Below are 18822 nucleotides of genomic sequence, written 5' to 3' on the forward strand. Positions count from 1 at the left end.
GAAAAGGAAAGGGCTTAGCCAAAAAAACGGTATACCACCAATGTGGCATAACACTAATTCCCAGGAGGCCCACTCCACCCCCTTGCACCCATTGGAACTGGGACATGGGAGTGGAGAGAGGAAGGCAGGCAGTCATTGCCAGAAACGCACCACAAGGCCAGACAGGCTCTGTGCTGGGTAAGCACGTGGGTGACAGCCTCAGCTTCTCCAAAATGAGTGGCTGACAGTGTCCTCCTTTTGTGCCTGACTCTTGCTCCTATAGAGCTGGTGTGAAGACACTGATGCTATTTGATGTAGATGTGAGGTATGTAATGTGCTGCATAGCCCAGGTCCAAGGCTTTATGTTCTTTGCTTTTTTCCAAATATATTTAAGTCTCCCAACTGCCAGCAGTTTTGCAAACCAGGCCCCCAAATTTGTAAGAAACTTGTGCAAAAACCCCCACCCACCTTCATTCTTTTATATTCACTACAGGATACATGCCTGTTTTTCCAAAATGTTATGTATAGGCAGTTGTATCCAACAGGTCAATGGCAGCTCCTGCCAGGCAGGCTGAATAATAGAAGATTCTAGGTGGGCTTTTCCAGCTTTCAGGTGGGGGACTTCATCTCCAGTCCCCGGGAGAAGGTCAGAGCTCTCACAGCAGACGGGACAGCCACACACTGCGGTGCCTTCACTCATAGCCACCCAGTCTAGGGGGACAGCAGAGCTGTTAACATCACCTGGCATGAGATGTGCGTGCTGCTAGGATGAATGTACCATCACTGCTCACCCAGTCCTGCAGGACGCCCCCATTGCAGCATCCCCCAGAAATGGGGGGTGGACAGAGCCTCCCGTGGGAGCAGCCCCCACGGCTAACGTGCAGAAGATGGGATGAAACTATTCACCTACAGCAGCAGAGTGGCGCAGCGGGAGCGTGCTGGGCCCATAACCCAGAGGTCGATGGATCGAAACCATCCTCTGCTAGACAATTTTTATTTATTGTCATTTTTCCTAGCAACGGGGGCGGCTACTAGCTGCCGCACAGGGAAGGCAGGAGAGTTGGGCCGGTGCCGAAAAAAGATTTGGCAGATTGGCCGGTTAGCTCAGTCGGTTAGAGCGTGGTGCTAATAACGCCAAGGTCGCGGGTTCGATCCCCGTACGGGCCACATGTGTTTTCCTTTCGGTTTCGGATTTTTTTTTCTTTTTGAATGTGAGCTAGTTGGCTTGGTTTCCCCGGCCCGGCCCGGCCCTCCCTTTCACCTCGCCCAGCGCTGGACAGTGATCGTGCAGGAACCCGCAGGGCTCTCGCCCGGGCCATGCAAGCTAGGGCATGCGTGGAAGCAAGCCAAAACAAACAACAAAAAAAAAAACAAGCCAGAGGATGGAAAAACCTATTGCCGATTAGCAAAGGATGGTTTTAGAGCCATAGACCTCTGAGTTATGGGCCCAGAAGACTTCTACTCTACCACTCACTGCCACACTTCTACCCCTGCCTGTTTAGAGGCATTTGTACTTGCCCTCCGTGCCTGCATTTGGAGATGTTCCAACAGGGGTCCTGCCTGAATCCCTCAGCCCGGGGGTTGGTCCCCTGGGAGAGCTTCACCCTCTAGTCTCCCCCCATGCTTTCCCTACTCCTTCTTTTGCAGGTTTTTGCTCATATTCAAAGGACAAACTTCACTGCACACTACAACCAATGGTGCCCATTTAAGCAGTGAAGAATTGTCAAAAAACAGCTTTGAAAGTCAGTGACTAGTCAGTGTGCAACACATACACCTGATTAAGCACCTGAATAGCATCACAAATGGGATCAAGCAAAACACACAAAATACATCATAGCTTGCTGCACTGGAGGAGAGACCAAGTCTGCTGCTCATCTGGGAACTCAGTGCTTTTCATGCCAACTAGCCTCTGGGGAGAGGTTTCCCTTCCTCCCACTTTGTCCCTTTCTTTTTAATTTTTTTTCCTATAATAAACGTTTATCATTAGACCCAACGTATGCCACCAGCTGCAGACACTGTTAACAGTTCTTCATGCCTGCGAGCCTGCACCAATATCCTTTGTGTAACACCTCTGGGATGTTCTGCCAGGTGCTGCCCAATCCAGCAGCCAACGCAGCCAAGGCTGCCACTGCTCCAGCTTCAGCCAGCACAAGGGCTGACCGTGTATCTCCAGGAGACACATACACCCCAAAATGGTAGATGGGTAGCGAGATGATATACAGCTCCTTTCATATCCCTCTGTTTTCCCACATTTGTGGCTCCCCCAAAGAACCTTGATCCCTCCTTTTCCCCATGTTTGGTTCCTCCCCCTGAACATCCCATAATAAGTCTTGTACAATTCAAAATGCTCTTCCTTGTGCCCTGTAATGTGTCCCTCACCCCTAAGCAGTCACCCTCCCAGTCCAAGAGGTGATCAGGAGAGCCACCCATGGATCATCATGATGGGTGCGACCTCCTAGCCCCCGGACAGCCCTGGGAGCAGCCAGGTCAGGGGATCCCTGGCACTGTGGAGGTTCCCAGGGTTCCTCCACCTCTTGTCCCTCTGCTCCTCTTCATTCACAGAGATGAGCCTTTAATCACGTAACCTAATGCTGTCTCATAGAGCCAGGATGGGGCGGCTGCCTGCACCCCAGCCCTGGGGGATGCTCCTGGGGGGAAGCCTGCGTGCATCCACTAGCCCCGAGATGCACCCATGGAGGACGTCCTGCAAGAGCCACCCCACAGAAGCCCTTCCAACAGGAAGTGTGTGCTTTTTCCAACACACCACTTCTTTCTGCACAAAGCCTCAATCTGATCGCTCCCTCTCCCCTCACTGCAGCAGTTTTGGGAGTGAACCAGGCAAGAAAGACCAGCATCAGCCCCTGCCCCTACCAGCCCTGGCCTCTCTTGCTCCTCTCCATGCCAGCCCTAGCTGATCCTGACACCTCCCATCCCACTCCACATCCTGTCCTGTCCCTTCCAGAGTGCCCCTTGCACCAGCCTCAGAGGATTCACAGCCCCGCGCCTTGCCAGGGCTGGCACTGCCTCGGCCCTTCGTACCCTGGAACCCTGAGGCTGAGGTGCCATGGTGGACTGCCCCAAGGTGCTGCAGCTCAGCCATGCCCCAGCTGCTGCGCCTTGCTGCAACACCACAGGAGCACCTTCTGCATCCTTTAGCTGCACTTTCTGTTGCAGCTCAACCAATTTTCCATTCATCCTGTAGTCCACCCATCCTGGCCTACCTCCTCTGTGAGGTGGCAGGGTCACTCTGGGAGACCGCACCGGAACGCTTCCTGAAGGCAAGGAAAACTACCTCCACAATTCATACATCATCCACCCAGCCAGCTGTCACACCACAGAAAGCAGCCAAAGTCGGGCAGAAGGGCACAGCAGAGAACCCCTTAGACCAAGGTGCTGCAAAAGTTCAAAAGCAACACCAGCTCCAGGAGTGCCTCACCTGCCGCAGTTGTTTTGAAGGACCAGGATACAAAAGCATGCACTGAGCACTTTATACAGCTAGGTACTTGGGAAAGAAGACCAGGACAGCCTGCCCAGGGAAACCAGACATCAGGAGAGAAGTAGCACTGATCTGGAGGTTGAGGAGCACACGTTAGAGCTCAGGAGGATGCAGTGGGGGCCTGGAGCCAGGTGGTTAGGTACAACATAGGAGGTATCCCAAGCTGCAGAGGGATAAAGAAATGCAAGTATAGAACTGGTTAAAGAGGATGCAGTGAACGTGCAGGCAAAACCCATGTTTGTTAGGTACTTTTATTCTCAAGGAGGGTCAATATACTGAACAGAGGTTTCAGTTGCAACTCAAGTCTGCTCACCCTGTTCTAGGGACAAAGACCACTTCCAAGAGAAAAAGCGGCCCTTCAGTTGCTCTTTTTCATTAGCAAACTCAAGTTAGAGCTTCCCAGCTGGTATGCTCCAGTTTGTGCTTTGGGGAGAGTTTTTTCAGGGCGGGGAGAATAGGTGCACTTTCTTAGAAGATCAGAACCGGAGATACCCAGGCCTTGCAAACAAAACAAACAAGTTAATAAGCTATCTCATTTTAATACCTTTCCTACAGCACAGCTACAAGGTGCATTAGTGCAAGCCATGAGCTACTTTGTTCCCATTTCTAACTCCCCCCCCCCCCCCCCCCCCCCCGAAAACTTCTGATGTCTACAGATGGGTATATTGGGTTTACACAGCAAGACTGGGGGCGGGCATGTACGCTACAGGGGTGGCCTCAGCTGAGCAATCAACAAAGCTGGTGGCAACTCTGTAAGAGTATATTTAAGAAAGGACAAAACACCATCCAGAGTGAGGAAAAGAAATACACAAGAAACAATCCTGCTAACACCAAGGGCAGAGCAGAAAGTGGCAGGAGATACTCCTGGCACTGAAGCAGATTCCCCTGCAGTCCATGGAGGATACCATGATGGAGCAGGTTGTCCCCTGCAGGCTGTGGAGAGGACCACGCTGCAGCAGAGATCCACTGGGACACCTGCCAGGGCAAGCAGGTACTCCATGAACGAACTGCTGTCCATGGAGAGCCCACACATGGAGTAGTCTCTTCAGACTGCCACGTGCTGTGAACACACCATCTTCCTTAAGTACCAAAAGCTCAGGCCTAGCCAGGGTTGCGGAAAAGTAGGCTAATCTTTTTAATTAGCCTGATATATTGTTCAAGAGGAATCTGTAAGGTAGGATTATCTGACTATTATTAATATTCTGCATAAAAACTTGTGCAAAAGCATATTGTACTCTCCAGCATTTTTTCTCTTGGTCAGGAAGAGATCTGAGCACCTGTTGAACTAGGTTCAGTAGATCTCCTGGAGTTTAGGAATGACCATCCATCCCCCACAAAGAATGGAGGCACTTTCTCTTAATCAGGGAAATGGTTTCACTAACAGCCCCTGAGCTACCAAGGCCACAGCAGGCACAGCCGCTCCCTGGATATGCTCTGGAATTATAAATGGCAATACTTAGGTTCTAACAAATCCACTTCCTTGTTTAAGATACATGCAAGTAGCTAACACCAAGTGACGAAACAATGCCAGATGAGGGAGAGAATAATCTAATTTAACCTGGCACATTAGGCAAAGTGTTTTGTAACACTTTATAAATGAATAATCACATTAGCATCACTGGAAGGACTACATGTTGTGATTCCGCCATGTAACAGGTCAAACGGGTTTTCAGATTAAGATGCTAAAACCCATGTAAGTGTGCACAGGAAGGGAACAGGGCAACCCCAGTCAAAGCACAAGAACACACCCCACCAGACAATCAGATTTCCAGTGCAAGCTACCATCACAGCAGGGCTCAAGAATACCAATATATGGCCTACATCAGCATTATTCAGCTTGTCATTCAACCCAGCAGACCTTCTGCTGCTACAGCTAGCATGACTGTATCAAAATGGCCTTTAGGGAAAGAGGCAGCAAGAAGCACTGGCTTGCAAGATGTGTCATGACTTCTCTAGAACAACTTGAGCACTATTCCATGTTTTTCTAGGCTTCACATCTCTGTCTTTGTCCCACGTGCCTACAGGTAATCAATCCCTAGTAGTCTGCATTGCCAAAGGAAGTTTAAGAAATAAGGAACAACAGCTGTTTCATGTATTACAAAACATGTTTTCCAGGTTAATACAACACAAGCAGTTTTAACAAGCATGGCTTATATACATTGTATTTTGATGCTTGACATTGGTTCCAAGGCTTTATTTAGGTACTGTTGCCTCCTCCACTGTTCTTTCCAGAAGCTCCTGCTTTCTGCAGCCGGCTTGCACTTGGTTGCCGAGGTGTCCTCTGGGCAGATCCTTCCCGGCTGGTCCTTTCTGCTACAACCTGGGTGCCACTGACAGCAGAACTGGTTTTATTTCTACCTGAATAAACAAAATGCATACATTAATTTTCAAGTCCCAACACCCTATATGTCACTACACAGCATTTAAACTGCAAGCATTCCTTCAGAAATCATGCAAAAGGCAAAACTGTATTAGATGTTGCAAATGTATTCAGCACCCAGCACAGAAAGCAAATTTGTGAATTCAGCTCAACAGGCATCACCAAACCAGGCTGCAGTAGGAGCATTCTTAATTTTCATCAGGTTCTATCTACAAAGCAACCAGCCACTTCGTTCTTTACATGCTTGCTTTCATTTGACACAGGAACACCAGCTCTGCAAACAGCACTTCAAGAAGAACATTAAGAGCATCTAATGTCTCAGGGCTGCGATAAGTGAATTGACGTGACACTGACCACCGGTTTCTGAAGCCTGCAATCACATTACCAGATCAGAAATCCTTCTCTTCATGTCACTTCTGTGACCTGCTCATCAAGTTTGAATTTCCTGTCATTTTCTAGTATTTCCAGGAGCTCAGGCTCCTACACAGGACCTACTCACAGATTTTCTCACTGTGTTCAGAAGATGAGTTAAGTCTTCCATCGGCACAACTGGCCATCTCTAAAATGCAATGCAACAGCAGAGAGAAGCAATGGGTAGAAAGGTGGAAGCTGAAAGAGACAAGGGGCACGTAGCCTATCCTGCTGGATTCAGCCAAAGGAGAGAGTGACAGGCTAAGGTGTACTGCAGACAAGTGACAGGAGGGGATAAGTGAAGGAGACCGGCTTTCCTAGCACTGCAGAGAACTACTTCAGATGAGAAGTAGGACTCGCATTAGGAAAAACGATAAAGGCAGCATGAGGAAAAAATATCACACCTTTTACTAAGATAGCAAGCTCCAAGAAACATCATAAAAAATTAACAGCAAGGAGGAAACAAACCACAGTAATATAGTGAGCTGCAGTTATGTGCGTGCAATTAAAATGAAGAGCGACATTTTAGCAATCACTATCAGAGCAACTTCCAGAATATCATACTCCACACACTGGAGTCTCCGTGGGCATGGTCTGGAAATCATAATCTTGGATCATTTGTGCTATTGACTCCAGAGACTGGAGATACGTCTGTTTTACTTATCAAACCACCCTGTCTCCTTGGAGCAGCTGTCTGAGAACAGCACTCAATTGAGAATACCACAAGTTAACACTAGCCAGCACCAGAAAGATAACCTCAGAATTTCCTAATAAAGAGTATGTGGCCCCTTCATATCTGTGAAGTTTGACAGACTAGGGTGGCAGAAGAAATACATTCACTTATCCCAACCAAGTCAGGTGCTCTTGAAAAAGTCTATTATTGTAAACCACACTAGTGATCTACCAGCAGTTATTATCCCAAGCCAGCCAACCAGCCCTGCAGTCTTTGCAGCTCAAGCACTTGAAGCAGTTTCACTAATGCAAGTATTGTCCATGAAAACAAACTAATTGCACAAAGGCAATATATGATGTCACAGTATTTGAAAGAAAAATTGGCAGGAACAAAAAGCATTATAGTTTACCATGATGCTTTTAGCAATCCAGGACATCCCTATAGGTGAATGCCCCCCCCTTTCTCACATGCATCTATCCGGTAAGAGTACAGGTTCTCAATCTGTGTACAACAACTCTAACCATGTGCACACACAAAACAACTCTAATGTTAAGCACTACTGGGAGTCACACCCTTGATCTTCTGACCTAGTTGCAACAACTTGCTGAGAAATAATCACTTTATTGAAGAGAAGCTGTGCTCTGACATCCTCTTAGCCTCAAAATCACAGTAAACCAAACCAGTTAAATAGCATAAGAACCAACTATATTTTTGGAAGCATCCTATCCTGATCCACGAACCAGTCAAGAACAGCTCATGAAGTGCAGAGGACAGGCATGGTTCCTAGGCTTTCGTCACCTAAAGCACTATCAGAGATAACAGATTCAATGTAAAGCACAAAAGAAGTTGAACAACCACAAACTCTCTGTAATTCAAGCACTACGATGAACAAAACTATTCCACTGATATTTTCTTTGGTTACACAAGATGTTCCTATCTTGGATGTGTTTGGCTGTCATAAAACAACTGCAACCCAAATAGCTACAAATACAAGAGACAAGCCAAAAAGAGAGCCTTATCAAATACCTCCCCCCACCAAAAGCTGACTCCAAAAGAAGCAGCTACATGTTTATCTCCTCGAGAGCCAGACATAGTTTGAGAAGAATGGTATATGCATTCAAGCAGTGGCAGAAGCATGCCCTCTGCCTGCTAGCTCCCCCCACTAAAACCAGCAGCACCCACTGTGATCAGTCTGGACAACATTAATGCTGATCATCTCTGAAAAAACCCAAGGCCAAAAAGCTACAGATACCTCTAGGAGAGGACTGCCACCAGATACTGAGGCAAGAGTCTGCACGGTGGCACAGGGCAGGAAGACAAAGCTTCAAAGAGCAGAGGGAGGGAGAAGCACCTGCTTGTGCCAAGCAGGAGGCAAGTGAAGACCCATCAAATTCAGGAAAAAAGTCCCAACCCCAAACGTGCTTTCAGAAGTGGAAATCTAAAGCTGTTCCCGTTCAGGCTCCTCTGTACTCACCCTACTGCTTTCCCCAGAAGATCCCTTCCCACCTCTGAGCAGTAATAGGGACTACAGATCTTCTTTCCACTCATAAAAAAAAAAATAAACTGCTATTGGTATTGACTGTATTGGTAACACAGTCAGGGATATCAAGGCTACAACAATCTCAAAATGTCTCCTGTACTGCATAATGGCAGTCACTAGGGGCTAGAGCAACCAGGAGAGGACTTTTAAATTCTCCAAAATCCTGCTCCTGTTTCTGTCTCACAGCAGGCCTTACACGAGGCACAGAAAACCAGCTGCCCTTTCTAGACAAGCACAGACTCAATTTTAGGTGTGAATAAAAACTAAACTTCTAAGAGCGTAAGTCCCTCCCTTTTGCAGTCACTATGTTACCTACAGGACTAGAGACACCATTTGCCCAATCACCAGAAGCATGCACAGTGATGGGACTCACCTCAAATCTCACCACCTCCTGACCACAGAAAAATCTCAGACACAGCTAGACTTCACTCCCCAAAGCACTCCCAGTATGACTGTGACTCATTATTCTGAATCCTTCGCCAGACTGCCAGGTCTGCCTTGCAAGAGTCTTGCTCACATCCCTACATAAATATCACAAGCAGTCCTCTTCTGCAACAAACCAGCAGGTTCTTGGATCTTCAAAGCTGCTGCCATATCCTTAACAGCTAATACACACACTGTGCTCTCTCCTGACCCAACAGCCTCCCTGAGAAGACAGAGTAAAGCAGACAGGTAAGACTGGCAAAATATGTATCAAAACAATTCAGCTGGATTGTTTTGAAACAGAGGAAGAGGGGGAAAATAAGTAGTTTTCACATGCACTTTCCAAAGTAGTTAACTAAGACCTTAAGTACGCACTGAGTAGGTGGTCATTATTTAAGCACGTTTTCTCTTGCAAACACTTACCTGAAAAGAAGGATTTGGAGAAAGAAGAGAACATAAAATAAGTGGACACCTACACAGGCCCACAAATTACCTGCACAGAACTTGTACGTTCCTCTCTTCTCCAGCAAGGCTGTTTCTTTGTAATATGTTAGGTATTCAGCTGCATTACTAGGTATCACTACAAAAGCAAGCCTACATTAACAAAGTCCCTATTCAAGATACTGACAAGCCTCCTTAAGTGCTCAAACACTATGTTTTAACACATCAGGTAAGAAGCCTCTAAATGAGATGTCTGAAGGTAGATTAAGGTAGAGAGCAGTTCCCCCCTCCCAGAGCAGAGGTCTGCATTAGTCTCATCAATCTGACAGTCCTTTTCCAACGCAACTCCCTGAAGTAATACTTAATTCTCATCCACACGATGGATGGATTCTCCCTTACTCCAGTACCTATGTTACCTTGTGAGGCTGCCAACTTAAACACCCATTAAGTGTCTGATTTAGCAAAGACAAGGTTTTCATCCACCTCTCCTGCTCATTTGAGAGGTGGCTACCCTCAAGGCTGCTCAGCACAACCACAAGAGCTGCTCTCCCATCTACTGACCAACATGAAATGCACCAGCCTTTTCCCTACAAATCCTCACACGTTTATAGTTGCTCCTTAATTTACTAGTTTTCACATTTGGGATAGTCTGATTTCCTCCCCTTCTCTGACACACAGATTACAGAAAGACAAGATGGAGAAGAGGTCCCCCATTTTTCTCAGACAGCACTATACAGTCTGTATTTATAAGATTTTTTTGAGCATTTCTTTGGTTGCTTGGGGCAGAATAATGAATTAGTTGTCACTCATGAAATCACATCTCATCACTTTGCCACAAAGCCACACATGACAACTCTGGTACTTACAGCATTCCTCTAAATCCCTTTTCTTTCTGTCAGTTCTTGCCCTCACACAGCACGCAAAAGAAAAAAAAGCTTTAAAAACAGCCTGAAAAAACATACTAAAAAAAAAAAAAAGTTTTGCCAGTGCAGTATTTACCTCAAATACCCAGCAGAGTGGAAACCTAGGGTCAACCTGCAAACCTTCCGTGGGGGAAGCTGACAGGAGAGATACTGACACTGGCCAGAGATTGCCAGTCCTCTCTGCTACCTGCTCACCTTGACAGCACTCCCAGTGCCACCTGAGTCCTGGTTTTAGCTAACCATCCACATTATCTTGCCCATTTATGTCCATCACACCTACAGCACATATAAAAACATTACACAGAACCACTCATGCTACTGAAGGGATCCCAATACCTTCAGGGAATACATCGGCACACAGTATTTTCTCTGGAACTGTGGCCTGTTCAAAAGCTGCCAGCTTCTCCAATGGGCAAAGCCACGAACTCAAAGCTAACCATTTGGCAAGTTTGCAACAGGCTCCCACCATATGAGAAGCACTGCAAAGAACATAGGACACTTAAAAATATGAGTACGGAAGAAGCTTGTGCCTCTCATAATGCATTTTTTTCCCAATTCAAAAGTTACTCAGATGGGAGGAAATCTTTAACAGGTTCCTTCTCAAAAAGACAGTAGTGCAGGCTGCATCACAACATCTGATACAGCTTTTTCTTCATTTTATGGAGTCTACCTTTTGAATGAGAAGTTTGTCTAGACTTCAGTTTTCAAAGTACGTTACCCAGAGCAAAATATATTTTCCTGGGAAAAATGAAGCCACCTCTTGGGACTAAGGCCCATGTCGGGTCTTAAGCATTCCAAGCTAGACTTTTTGCAAGTTATTCCTGGGACAAGGAAAAAGAAATAAAAGCTATTTATCTGCTGTTTCTGCTGAAGTAGAAAAGACTATTTCACTACCCATCACCTGTATTTTAAGAGTATCAAAATTTATGATGACCTCCCAGGAGAGGAAAGAAGCTGGAACTTTCAACCAAGGGACTGTCAACCATTCAAGAAAGTATAGTACAACTGATCATTATTTTAATCAGTTGTAAAATACCTGACATTAGCACCTGCAATCCACAAAATACTTCACCGTAATTTCTGTACCACAAGATGAACAAGGTCTATAAACTGAAGCTGTTCAGGTGCTTATAGACTAAAGAAATGCCTACAATACAGAAAAGTTACAATAAAAAAAAAAATATGTTCTGGAATGGCAGACTAGGGGGAAAGGAGAGGGAAAGCAACAACTCCACATCAGGGATACTCTGAACATAAAACTTCTTGCCCCATTTAATTACAAAGTCCATCATTTCACAAAACAATAATAAAGGCATCTAATTCAAAAGGGCATGTAGGATGAAGATCTTGAAGGTGATCTAGTGGCTCTTTAAGGAATTTAGGAAATCCACTTATTGGAGTGATATTGATGACACACTGAAAAATAGAGTACAAGTGAAGCAACTAAGTAAGAAAATAATGATCAGGACTGTATTAGTCCTTTGATTAGTCCCGTAAGTCACCTACAGATCATTCTACAGATTTTGGTTTGTTTCATGGAAGACATACAGACCACGAAGTGTCCAAGTACAACATCTACAGGTGCATGGCACGATTAAGAACACATTGCTATCAGTTACATCCCATGGGTATATTTTATCTGCAATTAAAGCATAATAGCCAGTATAACCAACAGAAGAATTCACTGCATGATGTATAAAACCCAGATTAAATACATTTAAGAGAAGTCCTTAGGCGATGCATTATCCTTGTCAGCTACTTTATCTCCTTAAATCAGAAGTCTGTGTTAAAAATCCCAGATAAAGTTGAACCCTGAGATAATGCAAGGCTGAGTAAATGCAGGGTGAGTAGAAAGAGGAATGCAAAGCAGCTAGCAGCACCAGCCAGCAGTACCCATGAGGGATGTCAGTCACCATGGGCCCTTGCAGCAATAGCTGTCACCCCAAAAGGCTGACCACCGCCGAAGACATAATACACAGAGAAAGTGCAAGAAACAAGAAGTACAAAAAAGGGATAAACAGGGATGGCAAGGGGAACACATAGGGAGGACAAAGCTGGCAGCAAGCTGGACAGAGGGATATTTAGGGAATTAACTGAAGAGCAACACTTAGAACTGGGACCTTGATCATATCTAAACATCTACACAGGAACAAAGTTAAAAATGTGGGGCAGAAAAGGACCTGGGACTCTCAAAAGCGGGTTTTTTTTCCACACAGAGAAGAACACACCCTGTAAACCCTTCACTGAGCCCGTGGCTGGTGGTGGGCTCAGTGGCTTTTCCAACAGGCACCTGAGCGTGACAGTTTCATAGGGTAGGAAAGCATTCTGACCCCTGCTATGCACAACAGGAGGCTGCAATGTTTCCTTTCAGCCTTAAAATCCATAGATCAAGCTAGAGTCCACAATGGAGACAGGATTTTGAAAGTGGAACTTATGCTGGGAACACATTTAGTATGAGGAATTAGCTAGGGCAAAGCTTTGGGAAGTAACTTTATGGAAGACACTTGGGTTGGGGAAGTGGGGAATGCGGAAAAAAAGAGCCGGAGTCCAAAGAGTGAGAAAAGCATCAAAGAATATTCATCAGTCTAGAGAAAAAGAAAAAAAAGAGCAGGGCATTGACATATGCATGTCAATAGAGAGGTAGAAAACTGTAGGGAAACCACCAGGTTTGAGGGCTGGCTGATGGGAACAGAAAGCATGGAAATAACCCGTAATAAAACAGCATGTTTAGCTACACAAAGGTAAACTGCACGTAGCTAGTCTAGGCCAAAACTGTCCTAGCCGGGTTGCACGCCTCCTCCCTGCATGTACAGCAAGAAATCACCTGGATATCCTTTATCTTTAAAATCAGCTCTTTCCGTTCCAAAACAACAGCTGTTGAAGAACCATTTCAAATGTAGCTTGCATGAAGCTGTACCCAGCTGAATATGCCAGATGGATGTTCCGATACTCAAACACAGTAATATGGAGCCAGCTATCATGAATTCAGTTACCAGCAAACACAGCTCCATGCAGAATAGCATAGCTATATTCTATGGGGAAATGCAAGATGAAGTCATTCATATTAGACTCCCGGTTGCTTTAGCTGTACAGAAACTGAAATAACTACCAGGGGCATTCCACTCCACCACCACCACCCACCAGTAGTTTTGTTCAGAAATGCTGTAACCGTCTTTTTTTAGCTGCTTTAAAAACCTCCCTGCACCATGATGGGCTGAGAAGCCTAAGCTAGTATCTCATTGTTACTGATAAAACTTGAGCAGAGCAGCCCTGGCTAATCTTCAGTGAGATGTGGATTAATTCAGCCACTTGTTTGTCTTCTGACAAAGGAGGAAGCATGGGAGAAAGAGCAGATACACAGAGCTGAAGGACACCGTGCAAAGTAGCTTGGCAAGCTTATAAAGGACAATCACTGTTCTTTGTATTAGCCCAAGGAGAGTCCCAGCTACGCAGAGGAGGCATCTCCCATCTCCAAACACCTGGTCCTGCACAGAAGCCGCACCATCATCTTCTTAAACAGAAGCAGCATCTTCCAAGAAGAGACACCAGGGCCAACAGCAGATACAGCTTCAGTGCCCCTTCCTCAAAGCAGCTCCTAAAGGTAAAGGAGGCAAGGCAAGCCAAATGCTCCTGCAGAACAGATCCAGCCCAGAGGACGTGCCCAGCCACCCTATTAACACTTACTCCACTCCTGAAAAATAGACTTGGACTATGCCCAGAATGAGACAGCTCAGTGAATGAGGAGCAACTTCTCTTCAATTTCAGCTAGCTGGTCACTTCTTCAATTTAAGGAGAGAAAATCACTCTGCTGAAGGTATGCTGATTTTAATGGGATATTTACTTCAGCAACACGCTTTCCCCCAAGAGCTACAGTAAAACAGGCTCCTGTCTTCAGCTATAAAATTCAAACCCTTATTAAGCCTAAGGTGGCCTGGTAAAACACAAACAAGGCTGGCACCGATGGCCCGGTCCTGCTTTAGATCATTACCAATTTCCATGAACTGAGAAATCTCTCAGGACACCTGTTTGTTTTCATGACCTTCAACCAGGAGTCCCATTCATCTTTGTCAGACATTCCAGGCACATTGCTCCAAGTGTCTATACAGCACCACTGAGTCTGACATAAGCTAGCCAAAATTTGCATAAAGCTGCAATTAAAGCTGCAGAAGCTTGTTCACTTGCACTCGATGCCCATCTTGGGTCAGGCTGGGCACTGAGCTAAGATAGCCCCTGCTTTGACTAAATCACAGCAAGCACAGACATGTGCCTTCCAACCGAGAGGCTACAGAAACATACCCTCAAGAAAGAGAGCTGCACAAAATATGTGGTCTTCTCAATGAGATCTTACCAGCACTTCTTCACAGAAATGAAGACACAGGACTACGGTCATGACAAGCCACTGCTGAGCTTAAGTTCTGCTCAAAGAATTTTCTGAGAAAGTTAGTTTTTCAGTGGTGACTTTATTCACAAAGCAATTAGCTGATGTCAGTGGGTGCTGGCTGCCAGCAAAGTCACTTGTGCTGACAGAAACTAAAAAGAGAAGTTTTCATTCAAAGTGAGTTATGGCTCAAATTAAACACAAGCTTCCGGAAAAATAAAAAAAACCTGACACAGTTGGGGAAGACAACCTTCTGGCAAGATGTGCAAGTGCTGCTCATCAGAATTTGGTCAGGACCGAGGGTGATGACAGAAAGGAAGCCAAAGTGCCCCTTCGGCACCATTACTGAACACCAGCTTGCAAAGACAGCAAATCCAAGCTCAGCATTCAATGTTTTACATGTCAGCAGTGAACTGTGGCTTGATGGGCAAGACGAAGACATATTCTACCATTGTGAAATAAAGCAGCAATGGGAGACACTGAAGGCCAAACACTGAATATTTACCATGAGCAGCGCAGAGGTAATGCCATCTTTCTTTGAACTTCACTACACTGGTTCTGAGGGCTTGTTCCAGTGCACTTGAGGATATGAACATGTGGATTTTAAAGCGAAACCATGGAGAGAAAAATCTGGCCAGACATACTAGGACTGCAATCTGACTTGGGCACCATCTCAGACCAGGATATGCTCTGCTAAAGATGTAGCGTAAGCACCCCAATTGATGCAGGCACAATGAAATTAAGCTCTGGAGACAGATACTAATTCCTGTAAACACACAGCCTCTCTAAGGTGCTTGCAGCACCTCAGGGTGGTAGGAGGCAATGGTTAAGGGAATATCAACTCTGCCTTAGGGTTTCTGGCTTTTCCTCTTGGGAAATTTAATGCTGATTAACAAACAAGTTGCCATCTGACCATTTCAAACCTGGGCTGGCCTACTGCTAGCTAAAACTAACTCATGGCAGTGGCCCAGTGCTAGGGAAAAAGATATAAATCTCATTTTTACAGGAAATACCACACAAACAGCATACATGACAGAACAAAAGCTACTCCAGATTAATAGACAGACAAGAACAAAAACCTTACCAAAGTTCCTTCATAGTTTGAGCGGCTCATCACACCTGAAGCACCAATGAAGGAGGAGAAGAAGAGAGAAAAATTTGACAGCATCTTTTGTTCAAAATCACTGCTTTTTTTTGAGATGTTTCAACGTGGTACCGAATAGCATGCTGCTTCTTACTTGAAATATTCAAGTGCCATACCTCTCTCATTTTGCTCAGGAAAAACTAGTCAGCCGGTGTCTTCTTTTTCCCCAGTGCATATTTACAGTCACTTCTCAATCACATGTGAGGCTGTTCTCTGTACCACAACCAACTTCTCTGCAGGAAATTCTTAATCAGCAGCAACTCTTGAGAAAGGGGAACCTGTTCATGGTGAAGCCCATGGAGTCCTGGCCACTTTATTCATGAACTCCAATTCCCATTTGGACTTTAGCAAACTTCCTCAGAGTTCCTGTGCAGCCATGCTCAGTTGCTCAATGAAGTGAATCTCACCCACCTACCATGTGGGAATCTACACCAGAAGCAGCAGCCTCTGCTACTGTGAAGGTGCCTTGGGTTGTGGCATCATCACCCTTACCCTAAAATTGACTGCTTATAGCTGGTCACATGAATCTTGCCTTTCAACTTTACTTTCTATAGCACTTACCACCAGATGTGCAACCACAGCCATGACAATGAACACCCTGTACCACCAAGGCAGCCTCAGCAGTGAGGCTAGACTAAGCGGTACTACACTATCATGACAGGAAAACTTCACTTTCCCCTCCAACCCTGCTCTGGTTACCTAAACTGCAAAGCTTGCCTTTCTTGACCCATTCTCTGTGTTCTCAGCACAGTCCTTGCTGACAATCACTTTTCAAAGTTTTGCCTCTAAACTCATCATGGTCAACAGAGACCCATCAGCTACAACAAGAGTTTTCACCCTGAAACAGAGAAAGGGAAGGAGAACAGGACATGACAATACAAACCAACTTGACCTCATCCATTTCTAGGCTCCCGCTGTGTGAACAAGCACACCCATGTTACTGGTACAGGAGTGCTGAGGGTGTGCAGCAAGCTGAGCTTTCAGCATGCAATTTTGTTCTTGGCACCACAGACAACGATCACAAAACCTTGCTGTTTTGGCCACTGCCCCTTTCTACTATATTTCTGAGCACAAAAGAAATAAGAGCATTTCACAGTAACTTCAAGCTTAGTGACAGTGGACTTATTCTAGCTACCTCTTTTAAAATGTTTTGGAAGTAATCCACAGAAGTTGTGAGCTATCTATCAGCCAAAAGTCCATTCAGTAAGTTTAGGGAGTAAGCAAAAGTTTTATTAGAAGTGGTTTGGAATAAAGTTTTTTATATATATATATATATATATATATATATATATATATGCCACAACTCCAGGTCTACATTTGTTACTGTCCACAAGATTAGAGCAATAATGCAAAATAATTACATTCAAAAGCAACTGCTATTTTAGCCAACAAACCCACGCAGCTTCCCATTTCAACCACCTACATACCATCCACCGGGCGTGCAAACCCCCGGACAAGCGACAAAAGCTGCACTGGGACACAGCAGAGGAAGCATCGCAGCTCCTCACCTTTTCCAGGGATTCCTTATGTACCAGGAACTTTTTTCAGTTAGATACAAGCAAAGCACCACTGCATGATGCTGTGTACGAAGGGCTCTTTTTGTCAAGGGCTGGTAGGGCAGAGGCAGGAGGCTGCCAGACCCAGCCCAAGGGACTGCAGCAACCTCCCCCCCGGCATTCCGCCCGGCTCCTGCGCGCCCGGCCCCCTACGCTGCCTGAAAATAATAAAAATCCGGAAAAAACGGGTGCGGGCAGCAGGGAGGGGGCGCGGCGGCCCAGGCCCGGGTGTGGCGGGGCTCCCCCTCCGCAGGGCCCCGTGCAAAGCCCCGCCGGGCCCGGCCCCGTGGCTCACACCGAGCGGGCCCCCCGGGGGCCGGCCGGGCCGCTCCTCGGGCCCAGCCGCCCGGCCCGCGGCCCCCTCCCCGCGGCGGGGCGAGCGGCGCGGCCGGCGGGAGGCGCGGGGGGGGCCATGGGGGAGCGGCGGGCAGGCCGCGGGCAGGCCCCGGGGGGGCGGCGGGAGGCCCATGACCCGCGGCGGCCGCAGAGCCGAGGCGGGCCGCACGGGCGCCCGGCCGTCCTCGGGGGACTCTGCGCAGGGAGAACATGGGGATTAGGGCCCGCCGCCGGCCCGCCGCCCTCTGCCCGCCGCTGCCCGCCGCCTACCTCGGGTGTCGGCGGGGAGCGGCGCCGGCGCCGCAGGGGCGCCGCCCTCGAGTCCCGGCAACAGCCGCTGCCCAGCGCACATGGACTTTAGTACCTGGAAGACGGCGAGCGGCGCCACGTTCATGCGCAGCAGGTCCAGCAGCACCCTGCGGGGACACCCGTCAGCGGAGGTACCGGCACCGGGGCCACGGGCGGTCGCCATCGGCGGTCGCCCCCGCCACTCACCGGAACACCTCTGGGTCCAGTCCGCTACCCGCCGCCTGCGCCAACTCGAACAGCTCCCCCTCCTCCGCGCTCAGCAGCTGCTTCCGCCGCAGCCGCGCCTCCGCCATCGCCGCCGCCGCCATCATCCCTCCTGCTGCCGTCTCCGACATGGCGGCGCCCCCTCCCGGCCCCTTACCGCACCGCCGCCCCGGCAGCCCGCGCTGCACGGCCCGGGCCCAGGCCCCTTTCCTCCTGCCCACGCGCGCCCGACAGGGGGCAGCGGCGCTCCAGCTGCAGCCGGGGCTGCCCGGCGGCCCCCGGGCCTCCTCCGTCCGAACCCGCTTCGGGCTCCCCGGCAGTCCCCCGGGCCGGCTGCCTGCGGCCTGGGCCCGTAAAGCGGCGCTCATGGGGGTTTCTGGGTGTCCTCCCCAGGCTGCCCTTCAGATGCACTGTGCGTGCCTGCCTTTGCCGCTTGCGAGGCTACGGGCCTCCCTCCGGCTCCCCGGGCCTCCCTCCGGCTCCAGGCCCGGCCCCAGCTGGCTGGAGGGGACCTGCCGGTGGCCCCCCCCTACCTCTCGGTTTAGTTACACCGGCCTCCTTTCCTCAAAGCAGACAGCTGCCCCAACCTTCAAATCGGAGGCCTTGGTCATCATCCACCAGGCTGTGGC

The 18822-nt window shown here is 47.8% G+C and overlaps 2 protein-coding genes and 2 non-coding genes across 12 annotated transcripts in view; 2 read left to right on the forward strand and 2 right to left on the reverse strand.

Annotated features, from left to right (window-relative positions):
* Nucleotides 1-892: 892 nt before the first annotated feature.
* On the forward strand, nt 893-964 carry TRNAM-CAU. The gene has a single exon. It is a non-coding gene; the product is annotated as a tRNA-Met (tRNA).
* Nucleotides 965-1072: 108 nt separating this feature from the next.
* On the forward strand, nt 1073-1146 carry TRNAI-AAU. Its single transcript has one exon. It is a non-coding gene; the product is annotated as a tRNA-Ile (tRNA).
* A 4415-nt stretch (nt 1147-5561) lies between these two features.
* LOC121090971 (mitotic-spindle organizing protein 2B-like) lies at nt 5562-18705 on the reverse strand. 3 transcript variants are annotated; one of them, XM_040599911.1, is made up of 4 exons: nt 18176-18705; nt 17951-18096; nt 15729-15763; nt 5655-5829 (listed from the first exon to the last, which is right to left on the reverse strand). In XM_040599911.1, the coding sequence occupies exons 1-4, from the start codon at nt 18559-18561 to the stop codon at nt 5824-5826; spliced, it is 573 nt and encodes a 190-aa protein (XP_040455845.1). In that variant the 5' UTR covers nt 18562-18705; the 3' UTR covers nt 5655-5823. The 3 variants fall into 3 exon arrangements, with proteins under 3 accessions (XP_040455844.1, XP_040455843.1, XP_040455845.1); XM_040599910.1 differs by lacking the exon at nt 15729-15763 and having other exon boundaries at nt 5562-5829; XM_040599909.1 differs by lacking the exon at nt 15729-15763 and having other exon boundaries at nt 5562-5833.
* Nucleotides 5655-18822, reverse strand: part of SHF (Src homology 2 domain containing F) — a 40107-nt gene continuing 26939 nt past the window's right edge. For 6 of the 7 annotated variants that reach the window (XM_040599902.1, XM_040599908.1, XM_040599907.1 and 3 more), the window contains one exon: nt 5655-5833. Coding sequence is in view for 4 of the 7 variants with exons in the window: in XM_040599908.1 (XP_040455842.1) it covers nt 5830-5833 (4 nt within the window). In the remaining 3 variants the exon portion in view is untranslated. The remainder of the gene's footprint in view (nt 5834-18822) is intronic. The other variant, XR_005828793.1, reaches the window with a different exon arrangement.

Source organism: Falco naumanni, chromosome 7, assembly GCF_017639655.2.
Source record: "Falco naumanni isolate bFalNau1 chromosome 7, bFalNau1.pat, whole genome shotgun sequence".
Classification (NCBI taxonomy): domain Eukaryota; kingdom Metazoa; phylum Chordata; class Aves; order Falconiformes; family Falconidae; genus Falco; species Falco naumanni.

Coding starts and splice junctions, on each gene's coding strand:
- LOC121090971 (XM_040599909.1), bottom strand. CDS start 18,561: ATGAGCGCCGCTTTACGGGCCCAGGCCGCAGGCAGCCGGCCCGGGGGA. Junction 18,097..18,175: donor CTGGACCCAGAGGTGTTCCG/GTGAGTGGCGGG, acceptor GTGTCCCCGCAG/GGTGCTGCTGGACCTGCTGC. Junction 5,834..17,950: donor GCTCCCCGCCGACACCCGAG/GTAGGCGGCGGG, acceptor TTGTTTATTCAG/GTAGAAATAAAACCAGTTCT.